The sequence below is a fragment of the Antechinus flavipes genome, chromosome 6, assembly GCF_016432865.1.
Source record: "Antechinus flavipes isolate AdamAnt ecotype Samford, QLD, Australia chromosome 6, AdamAnt_v2, whole genome shotgun sequence".
NCBI classification, from domain to species: domain Eukaryota; kingdom Metazoa; phylum Chordata; class Mammalia; order Dasyuromorphia; family Dasyuridae; genus Antechinus; species Antechinus flavipes.
The window spans coordinates 169,509,353-169,534,517 of NC_067403.1; the positions used below are offsets into that span (position 1 = coordinate 169,509,353).

A 25,165-nucleotide genomic window follows, 5' to 3' on the forward strand; every position below is an offset into this window, starting at 1 on the left:
CCCAGACAAAACACAAAACCCACCCAATGTTAGACTGTTTCACCAGAAGACATTTCAAGTGCACAGAAATTCCTACCATGACTGGAAAGATTATGGCGGCCACTGTGGACTTGAGGATCCAGAGCAGGGCCAGGCACAGCACCTGGAGAAAAGTGAAGAGATGGACTCGACGCAGGGGGACGTGGCGAAGGTAGATGAAGTCAGGCTGGTGCTTGAGGGGCATCAGAAGCAGCTTCAGACGATCCATGAACTGCAAGGAAAGGGAGCAGGACGGGACTTTAGCTCACACCAGGGCAATGTCACTCAGTGCTCATGGAAACTACCTTGACCAGTCAACTATCCACAAGCATTTATTAAGCACCTACTGTTCACCAGGTCCTGTGCTAGGAACTGGGAATACAAATATAAGAATAAGATGGTCCTTCTTGCCAGGAGTTTACATTCTAATGGAAGAGACAAGTGCATATGCAAAAATATGAGTGAACATATATTATATAAATTGAATAAATAACAAGTGGTTATATATCAGGTAGTTTGGGAGGAAAGATGTTAGCAAATGGGGATCAATAAGGACATCATAAAGAAAAATGGGACTCTGAGGCAGAAGTAATAAGGATGTGCCTTCCAGGTTGGGCCAGAATAAAGTCTGGGGGTAAGAGAAAGAGTGAGGGGCAAAAAGGAGGCCAGTTCATCTAGACTGCTCAGTGAAGGAGAAGGAGTTTTGGTTCCAAAAGCCTGCAAATGCAGACTGGGTCCAGCCTGTTTAGCTTTAAGAGTCAAACAGGTGAGTTTAAGAATTCTATGTCCTTGGTGCACATAGAATTCTCTCTGAGAAGAAAAATGTCTCTCTGAAGCTTCAGTCAGCTCTATTTCATGAATTCAGTGAAATGATAACAATCATTGAATACAAATAAGTCAACATATCATTTTGAGGATTGCTTTGTATACATGCTCTCATTTGCTCCACTATAATATTCACAAGTACCCTGCAATGTAAGTATCAAGAAAAGGTAGATAATGTAGTTCAAGGGTGGGAGAATCTACTAGACTAGAATTCAAGGGATCTAGAACGTAAGTCTAGATTATACACTAGATTAGTCAACATTTTTATCCCTTAGTTACCCATCTCTCATTTCCAAACTTTCGTATGACTGGTCAGTCTTTCATTCTTTAATAGAGACTAAGGCATATTATTTTTCATTTTTTCTTTTCTTCCTCTCTCCCTTCTTCCCTCCCTCCTTTTCTTCTTTTTTGCTTCTTTCCTTCTTTCCCTCCCTCCCTCTTTTCATTCCTGCCTCCCTCCCTTCCTTCCTTCTTCACTTCCTCCCTCCCTTTCTCCCTTTCTCTTTCCCTCCTTCCCTTCCTCCTTCCTTCCTTCATTCCTTATTTCTATTTTCTTTCCTTCTTTCTTTTTTATCATTTTCTTGTTAATTAACTTTTTGATCAAGTTTGATCAAAACAACTAATATGGAAATGTTTTACATGATTGCACATGTATAACCTTGGTAATTTAGGGCACTACTAAAATGGATCAAAACATCCTCTCATCCTACCAGAAAATCAATATATACATACATACATACATGGTATTTCTATTAGCTCAGGTTGTAGTACTTTGGCATTTTCCCTTGTAGAATCTGGGAAGAACACATGACATTTTCCTTTAGAGTACCCAGGAGAAATTCAAAAGAATGCAGACATATCAAGTATTGGTCTGCAGAGGACATTAAGTCAAATCAGAAAGTCTATTTGTTTGATATCAAGGGGCATGTATATAGCACTTTAATTTTTGCAACATATTCTCTCATTTGGACTTTTTGGCAACTCTGTGAATTATATAGATATCTTTATACCAATTTTATAGATGAGGAAACTGTCTTTTTCAGTTTGTCAGCAGGAGAATAAACAAGTTTCTGAGAAAATGCAATCTTAACAAAGCATTTCATCTGTCTCAGCCCTTCTTTGTTGACTCATGCAATCAGTCAGGAGAAGACTAGTTCTTTAAAAATGTCATGTATTGACACTCAGATAAAAAATTAAAACAAACACAATTTGATCTTTGCTTTAGAAGAAGAAAAGGCATTCATATATACCTTGAGGTCCAATAGCAGAGACAAACGATTAATTTGTACTGTATTAATTCCTTCACAAGAATAAAATAATTTTATTGAATCAAAATCTCTATTCAAAGATCCTGGTCATTCATAACTTCCCAAACTTTTCTGGATGCCTTAGAAACCAAAAACACATTTGGGTTTGTAGAAGGCCAGCTTGTCATTAAAACTCAAAGAACAGGCTGCTCCTAATACAAAGGCTCCCCACAATAAAGGAAAAGTCCAGATCCTTTGGCATTCTGACCACCTATGCAGAGCATGTGAACAACTCCATTCCGGAGCAGAATACAAAAAAAAAAAAAAAAAGAAAAAAAATACTACAATGGGTTTCTCTCTTATTGGTGACCTGGCCCTTTGCCCAGCTCAATCTGACTCCCAAACCAAACTCATATAAATCCAATGACTGAAGAAAGAAAGAACCATTTTAAGGGGCCCAAATAAATTCCTGTGGTGTTTGGGTAACATGCAGTCTTTTGTCATTAAAACACTACTAAGTGCTAAATAAGGCTACAATTAACAAGGGGCCAGAAAGCAATAGAAACACTTCCAATTTCCTGCTGCCAATTAAATTATCCTTTCAGTAAGAAAAAATATCCCTTATATAATTTCTCCCCAGTGATTTTTTAAGATGTTGAGTGGAAAGGAGGAAGAGGATGGAGAGTCAGCTTTGCCAGAATACAGACTAATATTCCCTTAGCTGATGTCTTAGATTTAAAAATAAAAACACATAAAAATATTAGCTCACTTCTTTTATTTGTGCAGAAGTTTGATCATTGATCAGAGGCCACAGAAGGAGCAAACTGGTAGCCAACAAACACTCCCTATTCCTATGTTAAGGGCTGTCCATCAGCACTTGGATGTCAGTGGTTCAAGATTCCCGATTGGAGGGCATAATGAGGGGGATGTGTTTCTTTGGGGTGATATAAGAATTACAACTTGGTTTGCCTGCCTAGTCCACTGACCTTTATGAACTTCATCTCTAAGAATGTGTGGGTATGATAGGCTCTGTAAACAAGGGCTAAACTTGAAAATGAAAAAAGAGGCGAGATGAGGAAAACCTGGCTGTTAATGATTACCATTTCCTTCAAAGGTTCTTTACTGGAATACTCATTATCAGAAGGCCACCACGTTGCTATGGCAAACTTACCTGCACCCCATTAAGCGACGCGACCCCCATGTACAGGAACACACCATAGAGAACAGGCATAGGAATAAACTAGGGAGAAAGTTAGGAAAACAAGGCTTAGTCATGAAGAACAACTTTGTAAAAAAACAAAACAAAACAACTTTATGGGGTTTTTTAGACTTGACAGATGATTTCATCAGAGTAGGAAACTTCTCTGTGAGAATCAGCAGTTTCTCTGCATCTGGAATTATCTATTGTAGAGGAATGAATGACCCATTTGGGGTCACTCAGCCTGGCGTAGAGGCTGAATCTGAACACAGAGCTTCCTAACTCCAAGTTCAACTCTCTATCCAATCAACAATTATGTTTCTCAAAAATGATGCATTAAATTTGAAATGTAATTCCAGCATAAAACAACTATAGAAAGATAATGATTTATTTCTACAATTATCATACACAATTATTCAATAAATGAAACTAAAACAGTATCAAAGAAGCAAAAGAGTGACTTCAGCAAAAATTTGTGCTATGTTCCCCCCTCCAAATTTAGCTTTGCTTTTAAAGAGGGACTTTTTTATTTATTTGTTTTTTAACCAGAAGGGTAAGACTCCTGATATAAAGATGGTAAAGAGGTACAATAGAGAGTGTCAAAGTAATAGTAATTCTCTCATTAGCACTCTTGTCCAAGCCACAAAGTACAACAAAGAATAAATACGTAAACTGCTATTACTACTAATGATAGCTAATATTTATATACCACTGAGAATATATATTATCTCACTTGAGATAATATATTTGATGATAAGATTTGAGATATCACAAGAAGACTTTAAGGTAGTACTGTTATTATGACCTTTTTTACAGATAAAGAAACAGAGGTAGATATTGGTGAAGTGACCTGTCCAAGTCACACAGCTTTACTTTAAGCATTTAGGGCAGATTTGGACTTAGGGCTTCCTGACTCCAGGCCCAGCACTTTGAATGCTCAGTACAAATAAGCCTAGGTACTTCTTTGCTTATTTTGGCTCACTCACTATAGAATACACCGTGTGAAGTACCATAATTAAGACAGATGAAATTCATAGGAAATCTATTTCTGCAAAGTTTTTAATCTGGACAGAACATGTATGTGTATGTGTACATGTATGTGTTTATATACACAAACACACATAAGTCTTGTGATAAAGAAATATATCGATATATATATGCATATTACATGTATATATGAGTCTATAAACATAAATATGTATGTATGTATTCCCAAAGATATTTAATGCATTTTCTATATAGACACATATACATATGTTTATATATGTGTGTGTGTGTAATCTTTACCTTTGGGCTCTAAACTGACCCAATCATATAATTTATTCTCACAAACAGGAGACATATAATGATAAATCAAGACTCAGTTCACACCAAGTGTGACTAATCTAATATGAATGTAGCTTTAAAAAAAGAGATGAAAAGAAAAAAAAGTCTCAATTAAAATAAATTTCCATATTTTCCATTGGTGTTTTCTTAAAGCAGTATTGTTCTTCTTCAATATAATGGATGAAATCCCATTTCCTAGCTTTCTCTCCTGGGACTATCTAAAGACAATCCTGTATCTGAGAATCTGAGGCATCTTGGTAGAAGTAAGCACTTATAAATACCATTATTGTGATTGCCTTTAATTTTAAAAAATTAGCAATCAAAATGATTAAAATCATATGAAAAGTGCTTGGATGCTTCACTAAAAAAGAACTGGCTGAAACCCATACTGCAGTTAATTTGACCTTAAGCACAGAAAAGTGATTATATAGAGTACCTAGTTCTCTGAGATGGGGGAAAAAATGTGTTGTAATATCCAATCACCACCACAATGGGGCAGACATAATACATCCAAAGTCACTAGAAACTTTAAGGGTGTCTTCATCACATTTTCCCCCTTAAAATCTACTATGAACTATTTTTTTTTAATGAAATTCTGGGATTATGTCTCATTTTCTGTTTTATGAGTACAAAAATAGAACACACTGATTCCTAGCCTCCACAGAATTTAGGAGTTTGGGTAAAAGTTGTATCCATGTACTTGTTTTAAGAAGAAACTTAAGAGGATGTGGACTATGGTATATATTTTCTCTCTGAAAAGCTAAACTTAACACTCTGCAATTAGAATGATTTACTATTGTTAAAGTTTTTGTATATTTGGTTTTTAAAACAAGTGCTGGCTGCCTTTATATTCAACACAAAATAAAACCAGAAACCCCATAGTTTCTCCAAATAGTGATTGCTATCCCAAACAGGATACAGATTTCTTAGGAAACTAGGAGTTTTTAGCAAAGGATAACACTCTACAAAGATCTAATCTCAAAGATATGAAACATTAATGATTTTTTTCCAATCCTGGGGTGTAGATTTGTCCTATTCAATTAGGTTTCATGGTATTCAGTCAACTGGGGGCAGCTAATCATGTGTCCCTTTTTCCAGTTATCTTACTAATCTACTTTTAAAACAAAATAAAATGATCAAGGGAAGGCAAAAGAATTATTTGCTTGTTTGTTCTTAAATAAAGATAAGACTCTACTATAAACTAAAATATGGAAAATAAACAGCTTTAAACACATAAACCAATATAAAAAATTAAAACATGGAAATATAGATTAGGCTAAAATATTAAAACAGAAAGTGAAAGTTGTTATAATTTACAAGGTCAGTTGGCATCTACAAAAGTCTTAATTAGTCAAGGAGTTAATGATGTAGAAAAATAAAAATTTCTTGCCCAGGAAAAAAAGAATAAATACCCAGAAAATTATAATAACATTTTACTGCTTTATTTACTGTATAAATTAAGTTAAGAACTAAATTAATGAATAGAAAGCTTCTGGGAACCAGAGAGAACTGGGTTCAAATCTTGCTTCATATATACATTGGATATGTGACCCAGCAAGTAAGTTAATCTTTCATTGCTTTGAGCAGCTCTCCTCAAGATTTCTTAGAATGTGAGACTGACAGACAGACAGACAGAGACAGAGAGATAAAGAGAAATAGAGAGAAAGAGACAGAGAAACAGAAAGAGAGAAAAAGAGATAGAGAGAGAAGAGAGAGAGAGAAATGGTGGGTCAGTAGAGATAGATAGAGACAAATAGATAAATAGATAGATAGATGAATAGATAGATAGATAGACAGAGGACCAATAACATAAGGGAGGTGATGCCATAACATGTAAATTAATTGGATTTAAGTGAGGGAGGACTGTGTAAAGTCATCTGTCTCACTCTTATTTGGAACCATCTGGATATAGATTAGGAGGCCTGGAGATAGCCAGGAATGCAGTTGGAGACTTTGGTCTTTTTAAATTAAGGTCTTTAACAGGTCTTAATTTGACTGCAGCAATCAATGCCCATTCAGTGATTAAGGCTAGGTAAGAAATGAATCAGAGAATGGCTTCTTTTACCGAGTCAAAAATACTGTCTGGGATGAAAAAACTCTTGGGGTTTCTAGTCAAAACAGAAACAACGGCTATTTACATTATCTCTTGGCCAATCTGGGCCAAAACAATGATCCAAGTGTGGCTTTGGCTTAGGAAGGAATAATTTTAAGAAAGAAATCTAGCTTTTAAACCCCAAGATATCTATCTGATGAGTTTCAGCAACCAAAATTTAGATTCCTTTGATAAGAGCACTCACAAGTAAGGCTATCACATACTGGGTGGACAGAGGGAATGGAAGGGAAGGGGGAAAAGAAACAGAGAAGAAGAGAAAGAGAAGAGAAAGAAAAGAAAAAGAAAAAGAAAAAGCTGTGTTGCTTAACTGGCCAGTTCTAAGTGGTTTCCCAGTGGGGCTTACTACTCACAGAGGTTGAGGTTGAGGTTGTTGTTTGTTCTTTGTTCTGGAAGAGGACTATAATATCAGAGAAGTGATGCTTTCACATGCCGGTGAATTGGATTTAAGTGAGGGAGGGTTGCACAAAGTCACCAGCCTCACTTTCTCCCCCCAGATAAGATGGTAGATGATAGGTAGGTAGGTAGGTAGGTAGGTAGATAGACAGACAGACAGATAGATGATGGATGGATGAATTAACAGAGAAATGCATACAAACATACACATGTAGATTGACAAGTATAATTTCAATATAATTAGCTTCCTTTGAAATGCTATGTATTTCACTTTAGACATTTACAAGTATTGTTCTGAAAATGGATCCATCTCTCAGACTATCAAAAGTATTCAAAATTCACACAAAAAGATTGAGGGTGACTCTAAGACTCTGAGTTGCAAAGAAGGTTCCAATATGCAACAGTAGAAAGTGTTTCATTATCTGGAAGCCACCTACACCAATGAAATCACACTTCTAATCCCTCAGTTAAAACAAATTCCCATAAGCAAAAAGTAGTAGTGAAAACAAGAAAAAACTTACATTTTAAAAATAACCTATGTATGTTCCTTATGTAATATTTTCTACAAGCAAATGGTTATAAGAAAATCTCATTTAAAAGCATCTATATGTATATGCAATTATATACTTAATATACACAATAGATAAATATGTATAATATGGAAACAGATGTGTATATATTTATACAAAATATGTGGGTGCTTATGTGTATTTAGATAGATAAATGATTGATAGATATAAATAGCTGATAAATGATGGATAGCTAGACATGCAGGGAGATAGATGGATATGTGTGTGAGAAAAAGATATATATCTAGAGAAAGAGACATATAGATATATATACATATATATGGAGAAAGAGAGAGAGAAAGAGAGAAAGAGAGAATGTGTGTTATTGCATATATACTAGAATCGAACACAAAACTCAGAGAGAGCCTATCCTGAAAGGCTTTAGAGAAAAACTGGACTTCTGAAAGCTTAAAGAAAAAGCTCTAAAACAAAGGAAAAATACCACAAGGCTTTGCGAGCCTTCGCTGTAAGCTTGAAATCATACCACATAGCACAGCCTTCAGTCTATCCTACGAGAGGAAACAGAAGCATGCTAGTACAATGAATGCCTGCAGGGGCAAGTCCCAAGACCCTGTTATAATCTAGTTTCAGCGATAGCACAGAGAGAGAAATTATGTTTTATCAATATTCCAGGGAATAATTCAGGAATAATATATCTCCAACATCTCAATTTGGGGCTTTAGCTATGATATAGTTAAAAAAGAATCCAGGATCTCTTTTGAAAGTGCATGGAAAAATGCCAAAAGCAGCCCAGAAGTTGATTTAATTGTTTCTCTATAGTTTAAATTCTGCCTGCTCCTTACATCTTGCAATGGAAACTTCCAAAGTGGGTATTATAGAAGCTGTAAATATATACTATTTTTTCTCAGGATAAGAGTAGAATTTTTGGATTTGGGTTAAAGAGCCTGATAAGCAAAGATCTGGGTAAGAGCAATATAGAGAGACTGGGGACAAAATTTAATTCTAGCTCCACCAAAAAGAAAATGAGCGTCTGTAAAATATTTAACAATCCCAACCAGTGCATATTAATTTAGAAAATCAAATATTATCATTTATGGTCTATTATATTCTTATTTCTTTTGTGTTTTGGCCACACTTGGCTATGTTACAGACTACATTTTGTACACTTCTGCTCCAGCCCCTATTATTTTCTAAACTAATTAATTACTCTCCTCTACACACTGTGGTTCAGCCAAACTGGTCTTTTTGCCATCTTGCTGTGACTTTGCACATTCCTTCCCTTAAATTCAGGCTTCCCTCATTTCCACCATTTCTCTGCCATTGCTACTTTCCTTCAAAAACCTAGACCCAACACTATCTCCTTTCCTGCATAAAACATTCTCTAGTCCCTCCACCCAACTACTAGTATCCCTCTCCCAAAATCACCATAAGAACACTTTGCATATAGTATACATACACACAATCAATTCTTAAGCTTAGAAATTCAGTCATTCTTGGTCCCCTTCTTGCTCTCCCAGCAACTGAAATCTAGTGCTTCTCTGACCATGTCCTTGACCATGATTCAAATCAAGGAGAAAACTGCTTAACAGCAAAGACTTTGTGAACCTCCCATAATTCCACACATTCTTGTTCTGAAAAAGTCAACTTTCAATCAAGAAAGTCATGAACACACGTTTCTTTTCATATGTATAAGGGATATGGTAAAACAGTTACTCAGGCTATTTAATGCATAGGAAAACATTAATAGGATCCTCTAGGGTCACCACATTTGAGAAGAAAATGGAACTTTCCACCTTGTCTGTTGAATGAAATGTGGGTTTGCCAACATTTAAGATAGAGATTCTTAATCTGTGGGTTGTATGTGCACACATACACATCTATATATATATATATATATATGAATGCACATATGTGTGCATATACATATATATGGTTTTTTTAAAAATTGATTTCTTTTAGAATTGTACATTTTTTATACTTTTAAAAACACTATTTTCAAGAAATCCATAGGCTTTCCCAAATTTCTAAGGGGATCCCTGATGCACAAAAAGTTAAGAATCCCTAATTTAAAATTTTTTATTTCCTAGTGATTCTTTCCTACTAACTACCCATTAGGCAGCAAGGAATGAGGATGAATGTTAGGTTAAAATAAGAGAGTTTGGGTTCAAATTCTGGCTCTCTCTTATGAGACTTGGCTAGACAAGTCACTTCAATTCTTTTCACCTTTAAATTGAGATGGATCTGTTCAGAGGGCCTCTGAGGTTCATTCTAGCTCTAATGTGAAGATCCCATATGTATCATCACCAAACAGCCAGAGGGTATTGATTTAAAAGCCATTCCTTGCTTAGTAGAGAGTACAATAACTGGGAGTCTGCTTCTTCACTCAAGGATAATCCCTGGAAGATAATAGGCAACCAAGCTCCATTGAGAGAGTTGAGATGTTGACCTTGATCTCTGCCCATTTCTTCCAAGCATTTTAGTACCTGGTTTTTAATGAACTCAAAAGTCTTGGTTCTCAATAGAGCAGAAGGGGAATTGGGAGGAGACGGGTACAAGGGACATCTTGGCTTATTAAAACAAATAAAATACATTTTTTAAAAAATGACCTCAAAGGGACTGTACACTGAGCAATCCTAACTTAAGAGGCTGGAGAGACACCACATATTATTTCAAATCCACTTGACATTGTATAGAAAAGATATGTTGTATATTCATATATTGTATTTAACTTATACTTTAACATATTTAACATGTATTGGTCAACCTGCCATCTGGAGGAAGGGGTGGGGGGAAGGAGGGAAAAAATTGGAACAAAAGGATCTGCAACTGTCAATGCTGAAAAACTACCTATGCATATATCTTGTAAATAAAAAGCTATAATAATAATAAAAAGAAATGATGTATAGTGAGTTTTAGAACAATTTGTAGTAACAATATTATAAATAAAAATTAACTTTGAAAGACAAAAAAAAAAAAAAGAAAAGATATGTTGCATATTATCTGCTCTAAGAGAATGTTGAGGGCATATAAAAAGTGCTGAGCCTTTGCTGATTGACATTCTTTTTTCCCCTCTCTTTGTGTCTCTTTCTCCAACTCTTTCTCCTTCCTACCTAACTCCATCTCCTCCACATAAATATCTCTTCTCTCTCTTATCCCTCATGGATTCCTCATGGACCTACAATGTTTTAAAAATCAGGCTAAAAAAACTCATGGATATGAAAGAGAGACAGAGACAAAGAGGGAGAAGGAAAGGGGAAAGAGAAGGGGGGAAAGGAGAAAAGAGAGGGTAAAGTGAGAAGAGGAGAGTGAAAAAGAGAGGAATGAGAGAAGGGGGAGGGGAAAAAGGGGAAGGGAGAAAGAGAAGGGGAAGAGGAAGGGGAGGGGAGAGAGTGAAAGAATAGGGAAAGAAGGAGAGAAGGAAAGGGAAAGAAGGAAGGGGAGGGAGAAAAGAACAGCCAGAAAGGCAAAGAAAATGTCTTTCAATCTTCAGAGGTCAAGGGCCATACCGGTGGCAAGATGAGAAAATAAGTTTCTTGAAGTAGGGATTTGAAGGCAGTATTAGTGAAAATGTGATGTGTCACCTCTTCCTAAAAATAGCAATTCACACAATATCTGTTCTTTGTGTCCCTTTGGAATCATCTGTGATTAGTCATCTAACAGATTCTCTGGGATGGAAGGCAAAGCACTGGAAACAACATTGAAACAAAGAATATTGCTTGGGGGTATCCTGACTATTGGAACCTTGGGCTTCATTGCATTAGTTATGAAAAAGTATATTCAATCACAGAAAATAATAGATAAATGTTTAGAATAGATCCAATAATAGATCCAGCAGGAAATCGATCACTTCTACATTCAGCTGTTAGAAGATCTCTCTCCATTAAAGTTTTTTTTTTAGTGGTATTCTAGAGTATTAGGAAAAAGAATGGGGCTCTGCTCTGAGTTCCATTAACTATATGACCCAGGGCAAGACCCTTAAACTTTCTAGGCCGCAATTTATTTATTCATAAAAGGAGGGAGTTACCAAATATATCGCTTCTAATCAGATTCCTAGTTGCTGCGGGGAAAGCCATGATTCTCTCAATTCAAAAATATCAATTAAAAACCAGTAATTTGGCTTTTGGGAAAGAAACAACAAGTTGATTGAATTTTGCACTTTTCAATTAATGGCTTTGATAACATGAAAAAACAAGGAAAGACAAGCTGGCTCTAGATAAGAGGTAAGAAGGGGGTTAGGAGATTAGGCTGAAGGTGGCAATCAATTCCCACAGTTACATGCAATTTTTCCTTAATTGAAAACTTGATAAACTTGAAAGGGAAAAGGAAGATGATTATATCACCAAATAGACCCACACTCTTGCTTAGAGACTTTCCCCATAGTTTCTATATTATCTATGCAGGTATTTATTCATGCCATCCTGCAAACTTTCACAATGACTTACACTAAATTTCTCAATCTACCCTGTAATTTTTCTTTGCCAGAAGTTTATTTCTTAAGCTTTCTAATTATAGGCCAGTCATTTTCTCTAATCTTTCTTTGTGCAACTATCTTTGGAGCCAAAGACAATAGAAGCACTGTCAGCAAGAACAGCAAATAGAATAAAAAGAGGTGGTCCATATTGACCTTGACTCACCCCAGCTTCCTGGCAATATAGGAACGGATAGGGAGGACCGGTAAGGGATTTGGGATAACAGATAGTAATAAGAGAAGACAGGGGGCAGGAGTGAAGGAGAATAATGAGAACATCTTAATGGTGAGGGAAATGAATGGAGTTAAGGAAGATCAATCAAAATGAGGGACTGAAACCTCCTTCCCAACTAGCCACATGCCTCAAAGTTTCCCTATGCATTCATCACGATCTTCCAAATATCTGAAAAGGATTCTCCGAAAAGAATTCTTTTTTTCAGATAACTTTTATCATTCTTTTTATACTATTCAAGTGTCTCTTTATCAGTTTTCTAAGAAGGAGAAAGAAGAGGAGATATCTGGAATATTTACCTTCAAGATGGGAGCCATAAAGACTGATAGACCAGTCAGAATAAACACAAGAGTTCCGGTGACTCTTTGTTCCCTGAAATTAAACCAAAAAGTTACCTCCTTTTTCACACACATTATCCTAGCTCTTTAGTTCCCCCAAATTATATGAACTATCCAAGTCAATGTTGAATGTAGGTCAAATATAATATTATTAATACTTCTGGGGCAATGCACAAACTCAATACACTCACACCCATATCCACAACCTCTCCCTCCACACAAAAATACTGACTGATTGGCTCTTGTATTTGAATAGCTGATATGAGTGAAAAATCTTCCTGCTCAAGTCTTTATTCATAATTGACAGGTTTACATATAAGAGACAGGAAAGAAAACTCTTTGCTTGTCAGATAGTAGCTTCCTCATATTTGTAATTTTTAAGGCACTTTAACCATCTATGGAATGATTTTTTTCTTTTCCTAGAAATAGCAATCATATTATCTTATATGCTGTCTGACAAATAACCCATGGGAGAGTAAGAAATCCAATCAGGTTCCTTTCCAAATTAGTTATACTTTAAAAAAATATTATTCACCTCCAGAACCACCTTCCCAAAAACTGATCCATCACTTCCAATTTAACAAAAATGGCTCCATTTTCAGGACTCCATGCACAAGCAAGAAAGGACCTCTAGAAAGTATATGGCAGGCATGACACAGGTGCTGCTTCCATACCTTTAGAGTCTCTTTAATTCAATTGCTCCACATCAGAACTACTCAGTGGTGGATTTTAAGGCAGAAAATTTCATTGTAAAGATGCTTGTGAAGATTATGATTCATAGGAAGACAAAAAGTTTTGCTGAGATCCCAATAAAGCTAAAAGGTGGTCTTTCAAATTCTATTTTATTCCAGATAACTATAACACTCCTGAAATATCTTCTAGAAAAATCAGATTCTTCACCTTTCTCCATAAAAAAAAATCAGAGAAAGATATCCTAAACTTGGGTGAACTCACAAAAAAAAAAAAAAAAAAATCAACAATTGTACTGTGGCCAAAAACTAAGTCCTTCCTGGAATATATACTTTGTAAGAATGGTCTAATATAAATTAGTCCTTTACCTGGCTTCAATCTTATTGGTCCAAAATGAATAATTGTATGCATAAAATATCTGTTATTGAGCCCTAGGATCTACATGAGTATTAGGAATTCACACCTGACTCCTAGAAACTTGGGTTGTTCTCCAGGTGCAGACGTCTCCGTCTCCATCTTCAAACTGTCAATGTGAGCGATGGAGATGACAGTAGCGGCCACATACCATGGAAGAGCCATGAAGGAACATACAATCATGAGAATGGCCACCCAGAAGAGATCCAGGTGGTAGCCAGCTCCCTTCTGTAGAGAGGAGAAACAAAGCTATGATGAGAACCAATTCATATTGGGGAAATACGGCTACCTGAAGAAGAAAGGATAAACAGGAATGGGGTGGGAGGGAAAGGAATAGAATATATGATTATGAAGAATTAAGAGAAACCGGGTTAGACTTACAGGCATTAATATAAAACCCATGGAGGCAGAGCAGGAAAACAATTACACGGTGATCACAATAATGTAAAGCAAGCTGGTGGGAAAGTCATCAGGATCCTGATCGGTGCAATAGTCAATGGTGAGTTCAGAAGACTGATACTGAATCATACTTCTGTTCCCTACATACTCTCTGTTGCAACCCCTGTCTTCATCCTCCCCCATGTTCTCCCTCAAGCTGAGAATAACCTGCCCCACCCCCATCTCTGCTTCTTAGAATTATCTTCCTTCAAAGACAAGGTCACAGTCAAGTGCTACCTCCTTCTTGAAGCTTTCCCCAATCTCCTCAATAGTTAGTGCTTTTTCTTGTCTCTATTTGCCTTGACTTATTGCATATTTACCTGGAGAAACAAGGAAAGGAATAGCTATTTTAGTTTTGCTTTTGAATTCCTGATACCTAGCTAAGTATCTTAAACACAGCGTGAAGAAATTCTTGTAGAAGACAGAACTTGATTGGTGGTAGGAAATCCAACATCATATGGGAGAGAAGGAAAATTCAAAATGGATCCAGAAAAAGTAGGTTTAAGCCTTGGTTCTGCCACTTGTTGTGTGCATGACCCTTCTGGGTGTCAGTTTACTTTCCTGTCTCTTATATGTAAACCTGTCAATTATGAACAAAGACTTTAGCAGGAAGATTTTTCACTCATAAACTACAATGAGAAGTTTAGACTAAATGAAGACCTCTAAGATTCCTTTCAGCTGTAAATGCTATGAGCATGTGAGCCTGGAAGCAAATTCTGCACTACTCAGATCAAGATCCTGCACATCACACAAAGCGATGAGTATTTTTTAGGACTTATTTATTCATCTCTCTTCTCCAGTCCCCAAAATTTGTATTAAGTGTATTTCTGCTCATGTGTCTATATAGGTTCAAGTCTTTTAATGGCACATTCCTTAGCATAGCTTCCCCATTCGACTGTAAGCTCCTTAAAGGCAGGGACTATATTTTGCCTCTCTTTGTATCTCCAGGGTTTAGGACATACCTGGCACATAGAAGGTGCTAATAATTGTTTATTGATTGATATATAAAAATATAATACTCAATGATGTTGAACTGAACTGAATTGTTAAATCAGAAAAATAATTCCCATCAAGGGCTAAAGTTGGGGTCAGCTACACCTGAGTTCAAATCCTCTCTCAGGTACTTGTGAACTATCAATTAAGTCACTTTTTTGTCTCATTATCCTCATCTATAAAATGGGAATAACAAAGGTATCAAATGAGATAATACATTTAAAGGGATTTTTAAAGCTTAAAGCTCTTTACAAATGCTAATTATTAGTATTATATATAACATATATAATATAATAATAATAATAATAATAATCTCCTTTTTATCTCTACTGTTCCATTGTGCTCCTTGGACCTTCCATTATATTAATAAACTGCCCCTCATAAGAGAGTTATATCTTCCTTGTCTATCCTAGACTTACTTTTATATCTCTATATCAATATCTTATAGATTATCTATTTGTAGGTGTCCATCTTGTTCCCCTCAATAAAGACTGATGTCTTTAAAGCCAACATCTATTTCATTTTGTCTCTGTAGCCCAAGGACCATAGCTATCACATGGCAGGTAGTTAATAAAAATGCTTGCAGAACTAAGTCAGAGGATCCTCTATCTGAGAGGGCTAAATTACTGCTGAATAAGCAAAACTGCTTCTCACATTGGAAAATAATTTCAACTGGACTGGGACAAGTCATAAAAATAATTCATCACCCCTGAATCAGAAATATAACTAGCTTCAACAACATCTTTCCATGGTCAAAAAAACACTTTCAGACTGGAAAAGCAGACAATCTAATACAATGTCTAGTTTATTTTACTCCTTAAATAAATATTTTAAACTCTTACGAAGTGTTATTTTGCTGGTTCCATCTCTTTACTTTATTTATGAAGAAATCAGATACTGAATCCCCCTATGAAGCCTATGAAAAGGGAACAGCCGATGCACACAGCATGGAAGGGATAAAGGCAACAGCAGAATAGCAGGTTCCGAGAAAGGGGATGGGAGGGCTGGCTCCAAGACAGGGAGATGATGGTTTACACTGGAAGCCAAGTAGCGTTGATCCTGGAGATTTGGTTACAGCCAAGTGGAACACAGCTCTCCTTCTGCTGGGACACCAGGACTTCGCCCATTGTTCACGCACAGGGTGCTGGCTGACCACATGCCCACAGTATGTTCTTATGGAGAAACAGAGCTACTCTGAAGTGGGGGAAGGACAAGTCTGGCAAAAGAACTCCGGGCTCCTAGCAGAAAGGTAGAGGTGAACTTAGTTCACGTTCATCCGAAAACCACAGACTGGAGAGGAGATAAATGGGCTAAACAGAGAGTCAGCTATAGAAAAGTAGTCTAGTTTAAAAAAAAAAAAGTCTTCTGTTCCAAGAGACTCATTGGTTTTGGTGGAGTTAAGGAATATCCAAGAGTCCCTCGGGGTCTAGTTACTTTGGCTGCAAGGATCTGTCCCACTGGAGGGCTCCTTCCCTCTTGCTTTGGGCCAAACAACATGTGGAATTTCTGCCTGACTGATAAATATAATGATGTACAAGACCAATGGATTACATATCTAGAACTAGAAAAGAGCTCAGAAGTCATTTGGTATAATTCTTTTATTCTTTATATGTGGAAACTGAGGCCCAGAAAGCCTAATCATAGGATCATAGATTTAGAAATAGAAGGGACCTTAAGGGCCATTTGATATAATTCTCTCTTTCTGTAGATATGAAAATCAAGGCCCAGGCAATTAAAATGATTTAGGGTTATAGATTCAGAGACTATCTCATCCAACTTTTCATTCTGCAAATGGGAAAACTGAGGCTCAGGGTGGAGCCTCCATGATTGAGGATCACAGATTCAGAGGTAGAAAGAATCTTAGAGAATATCTAATCCTAATCTTTCCCTCTGATGATAAGGAAACTGAATTCTAACAAGATTAAGTCAAATCAACAGAAATTTATTAAGTATTTATTATGCATCAGGAAGGGCAGCTGTGACTCAGTGGATAGAATGTCAGGTCTGAAGTCAAGAAGATCTGAATTCAAATCCAGCCTCAGGCATTTACTAGCTGTGTGATCCTGAGCAAGTCATTGAATATTGATTGCTCCAGTTTCCTCATCTGTAAAATAAGCTGAGGAAGGAAATAGCAAACCCCTCTAGTATCTCAGCCAAGAAAACCCCAAATGGGGTCACAAGGAGTGACAATGACTAACAATGAATTCTGACTTACGTCTCAAATGATTATAGCGCCTATTGAGCACTTAAAAGCTTGTTGAATTATCAGTTGGGTTGGAAGGACCCTTGTTCTCTCCCTAGGGAACATATCAAGTTGGAAAGAGTGGTTGGACTAGTTGATTTATGACAAGGTTGATTCCATCAATAAGTGGCTCTCTTGGCCCTCCTGATTGCTTATTTGTATGTAAAAGAGAGTGTATTAAAATATTAAACTGAAAATGAGCTCAGTGATAAAGGGAATCCTGGATAGGAAGACATCAGAGCTGTCCTTTATGTCAACTACAAGAAGGACTTCTCCTCCTCCTTCTCCCTTTCTAACCATTCTTGCTCTTGTGTTTGCTAAATCAGTCAAAAGTAATAAGAACAGTGACATGACTTTGCTAGATTTAGATTTGCAAGCAATTCTAAAACTTCCATGATCTCCTGACCCTATAACCATGAATTCTCCAAACTTATTTCAGGGAAGTAATTGCTGTCTCCAAAGTGATCAAAATATGTACCCTAAGAAGCTGAATGTTTGCTTGTGGATGTATGAAAGGCCATTTATGCATCCGATTAAAAGGCACTTTTGAATATGTGTGTTTCATTCCTAAAATTGTAGGATCTTGGATTCAGAACTAGAAGGAACTACATGCCATCTGGAAAATCCTGAGATATAATAATATACATATACACATATGTATGTGTATCTGTTATATGTGTCATGTATGATATAGTATAATAGTATATACCACATATTTATACATATATCTATATATGAGTTTGTGTGTTTATTTATGTATGTGTGTATATATATATAAATGTATGTGTGTATGTGTATTGTATGTATACACACATATGTATATATGTATAAATTTTTTGAAGTGAGGAAATTTGGATGACTTTCCTGAAGTCTCTTTGGTTAAAAATATCCAAGGTAGAATTTGAACTCAAATCCTCTGACCCAAAGCTAAAATTCTTTCATACTGTGTTTCCAGTGGGCCAATGGGTCTATGACTGTTCCCATCAATGATGAGGAGTAAATCTGTTATTTCCTTCCCATTTGTCAGGCTCCATATACAGGTTATGGCACAAATTCCAAAACCAAGTTTTTAATTGGTAGATAAATAGAAGCAGGACCTAAAAAGAGGTAACTTTAATTTCCTACTATAATATATTTCCCATCACTCCCAACAGAAGCCCCTTGCTCAGGTCAAACTCATCTAGACATTAATTCCTAAATCATCCGGCAGAGTCCATGCTCTCCACCATTCTCCTGCTCTTTTCCCTCTCTTCATCTGATTCTTTTCTGGGGGGCTTAGTTCATGTCTTACCTCCTGTATGAAACCTTCAGCCTTGAGTCCTAAAATTATAGAAAATGAACTTATTTTTGTCATGTATGAAAACAGCCTTTTTCTCATGTAAAGTCATCTTCATTAACATTAAACAATGACTCAAATCTAATATACATACAAATATATGCATCAGTTCATTTTTCTATAATTTTAAGATTCAAGGCTAGTATTTATTTCTGAATTTGAATAAAGTCTACATATCAAAAATAAGGCATTTGCAGGTTCTGTAAAAATAAAAGGCCCAGGTGGTCTAAAATGGGTATCTAGGATCTTCATGGTAGCAAGGAAGCCAAGTAGAAATTAGCATTAATTATGAGGCTTGAAAGGTATATCATTGATGTTTCCCACTCATCACCAATGGCACTCACTATTGGAATTCCAGGATTTGTGAAGCCAGATGGAAACAGGTATGAACACAAATAATGTTCCTTAACTCACTCAGCAAATATTTATTGAGCCCCTTCTGTCACAAAATCACATTATTTTAGAATTTGAAGGGACCTCAGCTAAAGCCCCATCTACTCCTACAAAGGAAGTCTTCCTCTACCACATATGCATCAATTAGGGCTAGTTACTACAAGGGATAAAAATAGGCAAGACTTTTTCTTCCAAAACTAGTTTCTGGTATTGGAATAAAAAAAAAATTAGAGACTTTTCTTTTTCTGCTTTATTAAATTCAGTCCTAACTCTTTTCTGAAGGTGTGTTGATAATATGGTTAACAACCAGCTCTCTGGAAGACTCACTTTTAAGTTTAATTTGCATTATTAATGTTTTCTCCATCACTTTTTTAGTCTAAAAACATCAACAAAACAATAAATCAAGCCCTAATTTGCAGCATTTGCCAATTTCCAAGGTGTGAATACTCATACTGAAAATTTAACAACCTGGTCTTGCCAACCCGTAGGAGTTGGCTCCAGCATATTTCTGCCCTATTTCCATTCAAAGCCTGGATGATGCAACAGAAGAATATGACTTTTGATGAGGTTTGAACTGATATCTGTAGATACTCATATAATATCAAAAACAAATCAAAACTATGAAAGCTCCAAAAGTCAATGGAAAGACATGTGGTGGAATTGGCAAGCTGTAGTAAGCACCCTGTGTGTTGTAAGCCTTGTGTACAAGATGTGATGTGAAAGGCAGTGGAAAGGAATGCAGGAAAGGAGGTGTCCAGGCTAATCGTGAATCCACCGAGAGAATGATGGATGGTTTAGGTGTTGTCCTGGTACCCAAAGGTACTCAGAGGCAGCAAGGTGCACCACAGGGCACAGAGTGCTGGGGTTGGAGTCGGTAAGATCCAAGTTCAGACCTGGCCCTAAACCCTAGCTGTATGATCCTGGGTGATCAGATAATAGCACTTACCTCAAAGGGTTGTAGCAAGATAAATGTGATATTTCAAAAAAGCTTAGCATAGTATCTGACATTTACTAAGGTCCTTATTAAATGCTCATTCCTTTCCCCCTTCTCCCTCATGAAATATTTTCAAAGGAATTAAGTGAAGACCTCCCTACCTCAGAAACACCATCTACAACACTCAGTTTTCCATCTTCCTGTCTGGAATGTTTTTCCTCTTTAAAATCTTTGGCTTTGCTTAGGACTCAAGTCCTGCAACAGATCTTTGCTAATTTTCCTAGCTACTAGTCCCATCCCCCTGAGATTGCCTTCTGTCTTCTCTGTGTGTACACATATATAATCATATATTATATAATTAGCAAACTTGTATATACTATTTTTTATAAAATATAATTAATTGGAATTTTGACAAAGATAGGGACCAAGAATTCCAAACATGTCCCTTTTGACTAAAAAGGGACAGGATCAGTTGCTAATGATCCAAAGTGGCCAGAACACAGGGCAAGTTTATAGGTTTACTAAGAGAATAAGGCTGAAAAGAAAAAGAATGTAATCATGGAAGATCATGAACATGAGACTCAAGCATATATATATATAATCTATATCTATATCTATATATCAATGGCATAGTTTATAAATACATTTATGAATAATATATTTATATATAATATCATATCATATATGACAAGATATAATCAAATAATTTCTATATTATATAAATACTATATTTATATAGACTTTAATCATTATTTATTTATATTATATATAATATAAATTATTTAATTATTAAGATTTACATAATACAAATATAAGTTTAACATTAAATATATAATATAATCTCATAATATTATAGTATAAATTATGAACACATATATTAAGATATAAATTATCATGGATAATATAAATGTAAAATATTATGTTATGGTATGGTATATTACTTCTTCATTAGAATACATTCTGCCTGAGGGCAGGGCTACTTTTATCTCTCTCTATATTCCTAGCACACAGAAAGTGCTTAATAAATGTTAGTTGTTATTTGACTTAGTGGGGTTGTATATCTCTTTTTTTTTTTTTAACATTTTTAAAAATCTCTTTCCCACTGTCATACTGTATGATCCGTGAAAATTGGTCATTATCTATCTTTGTGTTGTTCTGTAATGAATGCTACATATTGTAGAAAGTCACTGTTAGCTAAATTGCAATGAAGTTGAATTATAATGGTTAAGAAGTACCCACACCAATGAAATCACAGGAGTCCAAAAACTACTGTAAAAGGAAGTATAGAATAAATGCCATTAGAGAGAAATGAAGAGACGCCATGGGAGATTGAAGGGAAAGAGAGAAAGGGAAGTAAGGAGTAAAGCATTCAGGAAAAAGTGCAAGGGCATGGAAGAAGCAGCTGTCTTGAAGGATGGATAGAATTTTGGTAGTCAGCTATAGGGGCCAGAGAATTTTAGCCATGTGCAAATGATCAAGACAAAAAAGGGGTAAGACCAGTTGCTAACTGTTCTGGCTATAACACAGGGCAAATGTGAAAGCTCAGTAAGAGAATAAGGCTGGAAAGGGTATTTGAGATGTAATCATAGAGGTATCAGGAACGATGCTAAAACTCTGGCACTGAATTCAGAAGACATAGGAAGCCATTAAGGGAGGTCTCTACACGGGATAAAGGCAGTATCAGAGTAGTGTTTTAGGAAAGTAAATCTGTCAATGGTGTTCAGATTGGCTGCTGGAGGGAATGAAAGACTGGAGACAAGGAAATCAGGTATGACCTCACTGTTACATTAGAGCAGAATGAGGTAATACAGAACTCATTTAGAGTGGAAATGGTGGTACCACTGAAAATGGAAAGGAAAGACTATTTGAGCGCCATTTGCATAGTACTCAAATCATTACATCAAATCATTTGGGTTTTTCTCTAATTTCATCAGTGCAGTTCTCATCCCCCACCCTTATTTCACCCCAACCCTGAGCCTATTTCCTTTGGAGACTTGCCTCAGTCTAGTGAACAGATATTAGATGCCAAGGGAGGAGCTCACAAATTCTATTTCCTGATTCTGCTAATGGTTCTGGAACTGACCTTGGAAAAGTCAGGACCGCTACGAACCCGGTTTGTTCAAGAGCTGCCTGCAGGAATACTGCGAGAAATAACGAAGCAGAGTGAGGGCCAACGAAAGCCAAGTACTCTGGCATTCTGACATCATTACAAAGCTGTTCAGTGAAGTGGATAAATGGATCCGATACCGAGGCGAACAGCGAGCCAGCCAGCTCAGCTTGACTCGGTGCCGGAACAAATGCTTGCTGAAAACATGCTGCTTTTAATACCGTAATGTTTTTGTCTCGCTCGGCACCTCAGCCTTCTCTTCTTAATCATTTTCAAGTAGTCCTAGGCTTTCCAAATTAGATATAGGATCACAGCTCTCTTGTGATTAATTGACTGCCTTTCTTTAACTCCATGTGAGCACAATTTGCCCTGGAGGGAACAGCTTTTGAAATGATTACATTCATGGTGAAATAGCCTTTGATATTATTCTATCTGCAGGTGGAAAAAAAAATGACTGCATTCAGTCAACAGCCCATGTTACTAAGAGGAATGTTTTCAAATAAATTCTAAATGTGACAAGAGCTTTTTATTTGTGTACTCAGTGCCTATATTCTTCTGAGGAGTTGACACAACACTTCTTGGAGATGGAGAGGAGAAAGAATGTACTTTCATTCAAGAAAAAGTAAACAAAGATCCAGAAGTTCTCCCAAAAACTCATAGTTCATAGAACTGAACTCAAAATTGTTGCTAATATCTGTATCATGCATAGTTCAGGTGTGGCTGGGTGAACTTGGGCAGTCAATTCATACTAGCCAAAGGTCCTTTTAACCAACTTTTCATGTCATGGATCATTTGGGAAGTCTACTAAAGTCTATATATTCCTTTTCAAAATCACTTTTAAAAAAATCATAAAGGTAATGCAAAATTTCAATTAGAAAATAGACCAAATAATCATGGACTCGACATTTATTTATAGACACTCAATGAAGGCCTATGGATCATAGTTTAAGAACTTCTGTTTTAAGCATAACCCTACAGATAATATTAAGTTGTTTTTTAAAACTAAAAGATTTATTACAACTCTAATGGAAACAGATATAATCTTCTCTTCTGGAGAACAACTTGTGTTTCTTCAGTTCACAGTGACAGCCAGTGGTATATGACATGCAAAAAAAATTTGTTGGGCAAAAATTATTATGATTAAAAATAGCTTCAAGACAAAGGAAAGCCATAATAATACTATTCATTTTTTTCTAACTGAATCTTTTTGAAGTCTCTACTTTAATGATACTGAGCAATTATGAAATTAATTTCCTATAAAATGCAGCTATATAAAATATTTACTGAAATTTGATGAAAACTAATCATATAATGCATTACCAGCTAGTAGCAATCTTGTTCCTTTCCCCCAATATTTTGCCTCTATTTGCTTCATGTCCCCGAGGATTTATAAACTTGAGGTACATAACCAGAGCTGGCCACTGAGTGGAAAATGATGATTCTTAAAATGATTAATTTACAACTTTAGCATAAGAAAATGAGAATGCTACCAAAGCCTGCTGATTTTATAGTCTCTCTTTCCTAACAAAAAGCAGAGCTAGTATCTGGGTGTGTTAGCCAGAAGGAAACAAGTAGTGAAGGAATAAAGAAGACAACTATTCCACTCATTCATCAATTAATCGATCAGCAAATATTTGAGTCTTTCAGTCAGTCAGATAGCCCAATAAGCATTTATTATGCCCTTACAATGTGCCAAGTATTGTTCCAAGCACTAGGACTACAAGGAAAAGCAAAAGCATGTACTGTCCTCCAGAAGCATATATCCACAAGGAGACAATAGGCATATAATTCTAATGGCCTGCTGCAGAAGGTGAGGCTTGAGTGAGTCATAATGGAAAACAGTTGGCAGAGGTGAAGAGCAAAAGCATACTGCATCAGGGACAGCCAATGCAAATATGCAGTCAGTAAATGAGGTGTCCTCTGTGAAGAACTCCAAATAGGCCAGGGTCACTAGATCATAGAGTTTGGGGAGGGGGAAAAAAGCCTAAGACTGAAAAAATAGGAAAAGTCCAGCTTGTGAAGAGTTTTAAATGTCCAACAGACCACTATGTTTGATTCTGGAAGGAACAGAAAGCCATTGGAGTTCAGGTGATGGAGAAATACCTTAGAAATAAATCATCTTGACACCTGAGTGCAAGATGGATTGGAGTAAAGAGAGAATCAAAGTTAAGAAGTCAATTAGTAATCTATTGCAAGAGATCAGGTAAAGGAAGATTAAAATCTTCAGCAAAGTGATAGCTGAGATGAGAGAAGCAAACACATACCAAGGATGTAAGGAAGGTAGATAAATGGTGAGCAGGAGAGCAAATCAAAGAGACACAAAGGATCGCCTTGCAGCAGTGAGGGCCTTATTGGGTTTCTTGCTAGTTTTCAGTTGTTTTCAGGTATGTTTGATTCTTTGTGACCCCTTTTAGTATTTTCTTGGCAAAAATACTGGAGTGGTTTGCTGTTTCTTTCTCCAGCTCATTTTACAAATGAGCAAACTGAGGCATAAACAGGGTTATGTGATTTGTCCAGTGTCACACAGCTAGGAAATATTTGGGATTGGATTGGATTGGGAATGCTAGGCATTCCATCCACTGTGCTTTTTGGCTACCCCAGTTAAGTTTATGCATCAGTTTATGTTGGAACCAGTCAATACTTTTTGGCTTTCGGCAATGAGGGATACTCTATACACAGTAAAGAGACTACTGAATCTGGAATCAGGAATACTTTGTGTTCAAATCCAGTCCCAGATACTTACTAGCTGAATCACTTTATCTCTCTGACTGACTCAGTTTAATCATCTGTAAAATGGGGATAATAATAGTATTATTCTAGAGAATTGTAATGAAGATAAAATGAGATGATATTTAGAAAACACTTTGCACTATGTAAGTGTTAACTATTATTAGGTCTCTTATTGTTCTAAACTTCAGATTCTATGAAAA

At 36.2% G+C, this 25,165-nt stretch overlaps 1 protein-coding gene across 1 annotated transcript in view; it reads right to left on the reverse strand.

The window, feature by feature from the left end:
- Positions 1-25,165, reverse strand: part of SLC4A4 (solute carrier family 4 member 4) — a 350,270-nt gene that overhangs the window by 16,849 nt on the left and 308,256 nt on the right. Inside the window, 4 exon segments of the mRNA XM_051964746.1 lie at positions 77-250; positions 3,262-3,330; positions 12,650-12,722; positions 13,842-14,020. Coding sequence (XP_051820706.1) covers positions 77-250; positions 3,262-3,330; positions 12,650-12,722; positions 13,842-14,020 — 495 coding nt within the window.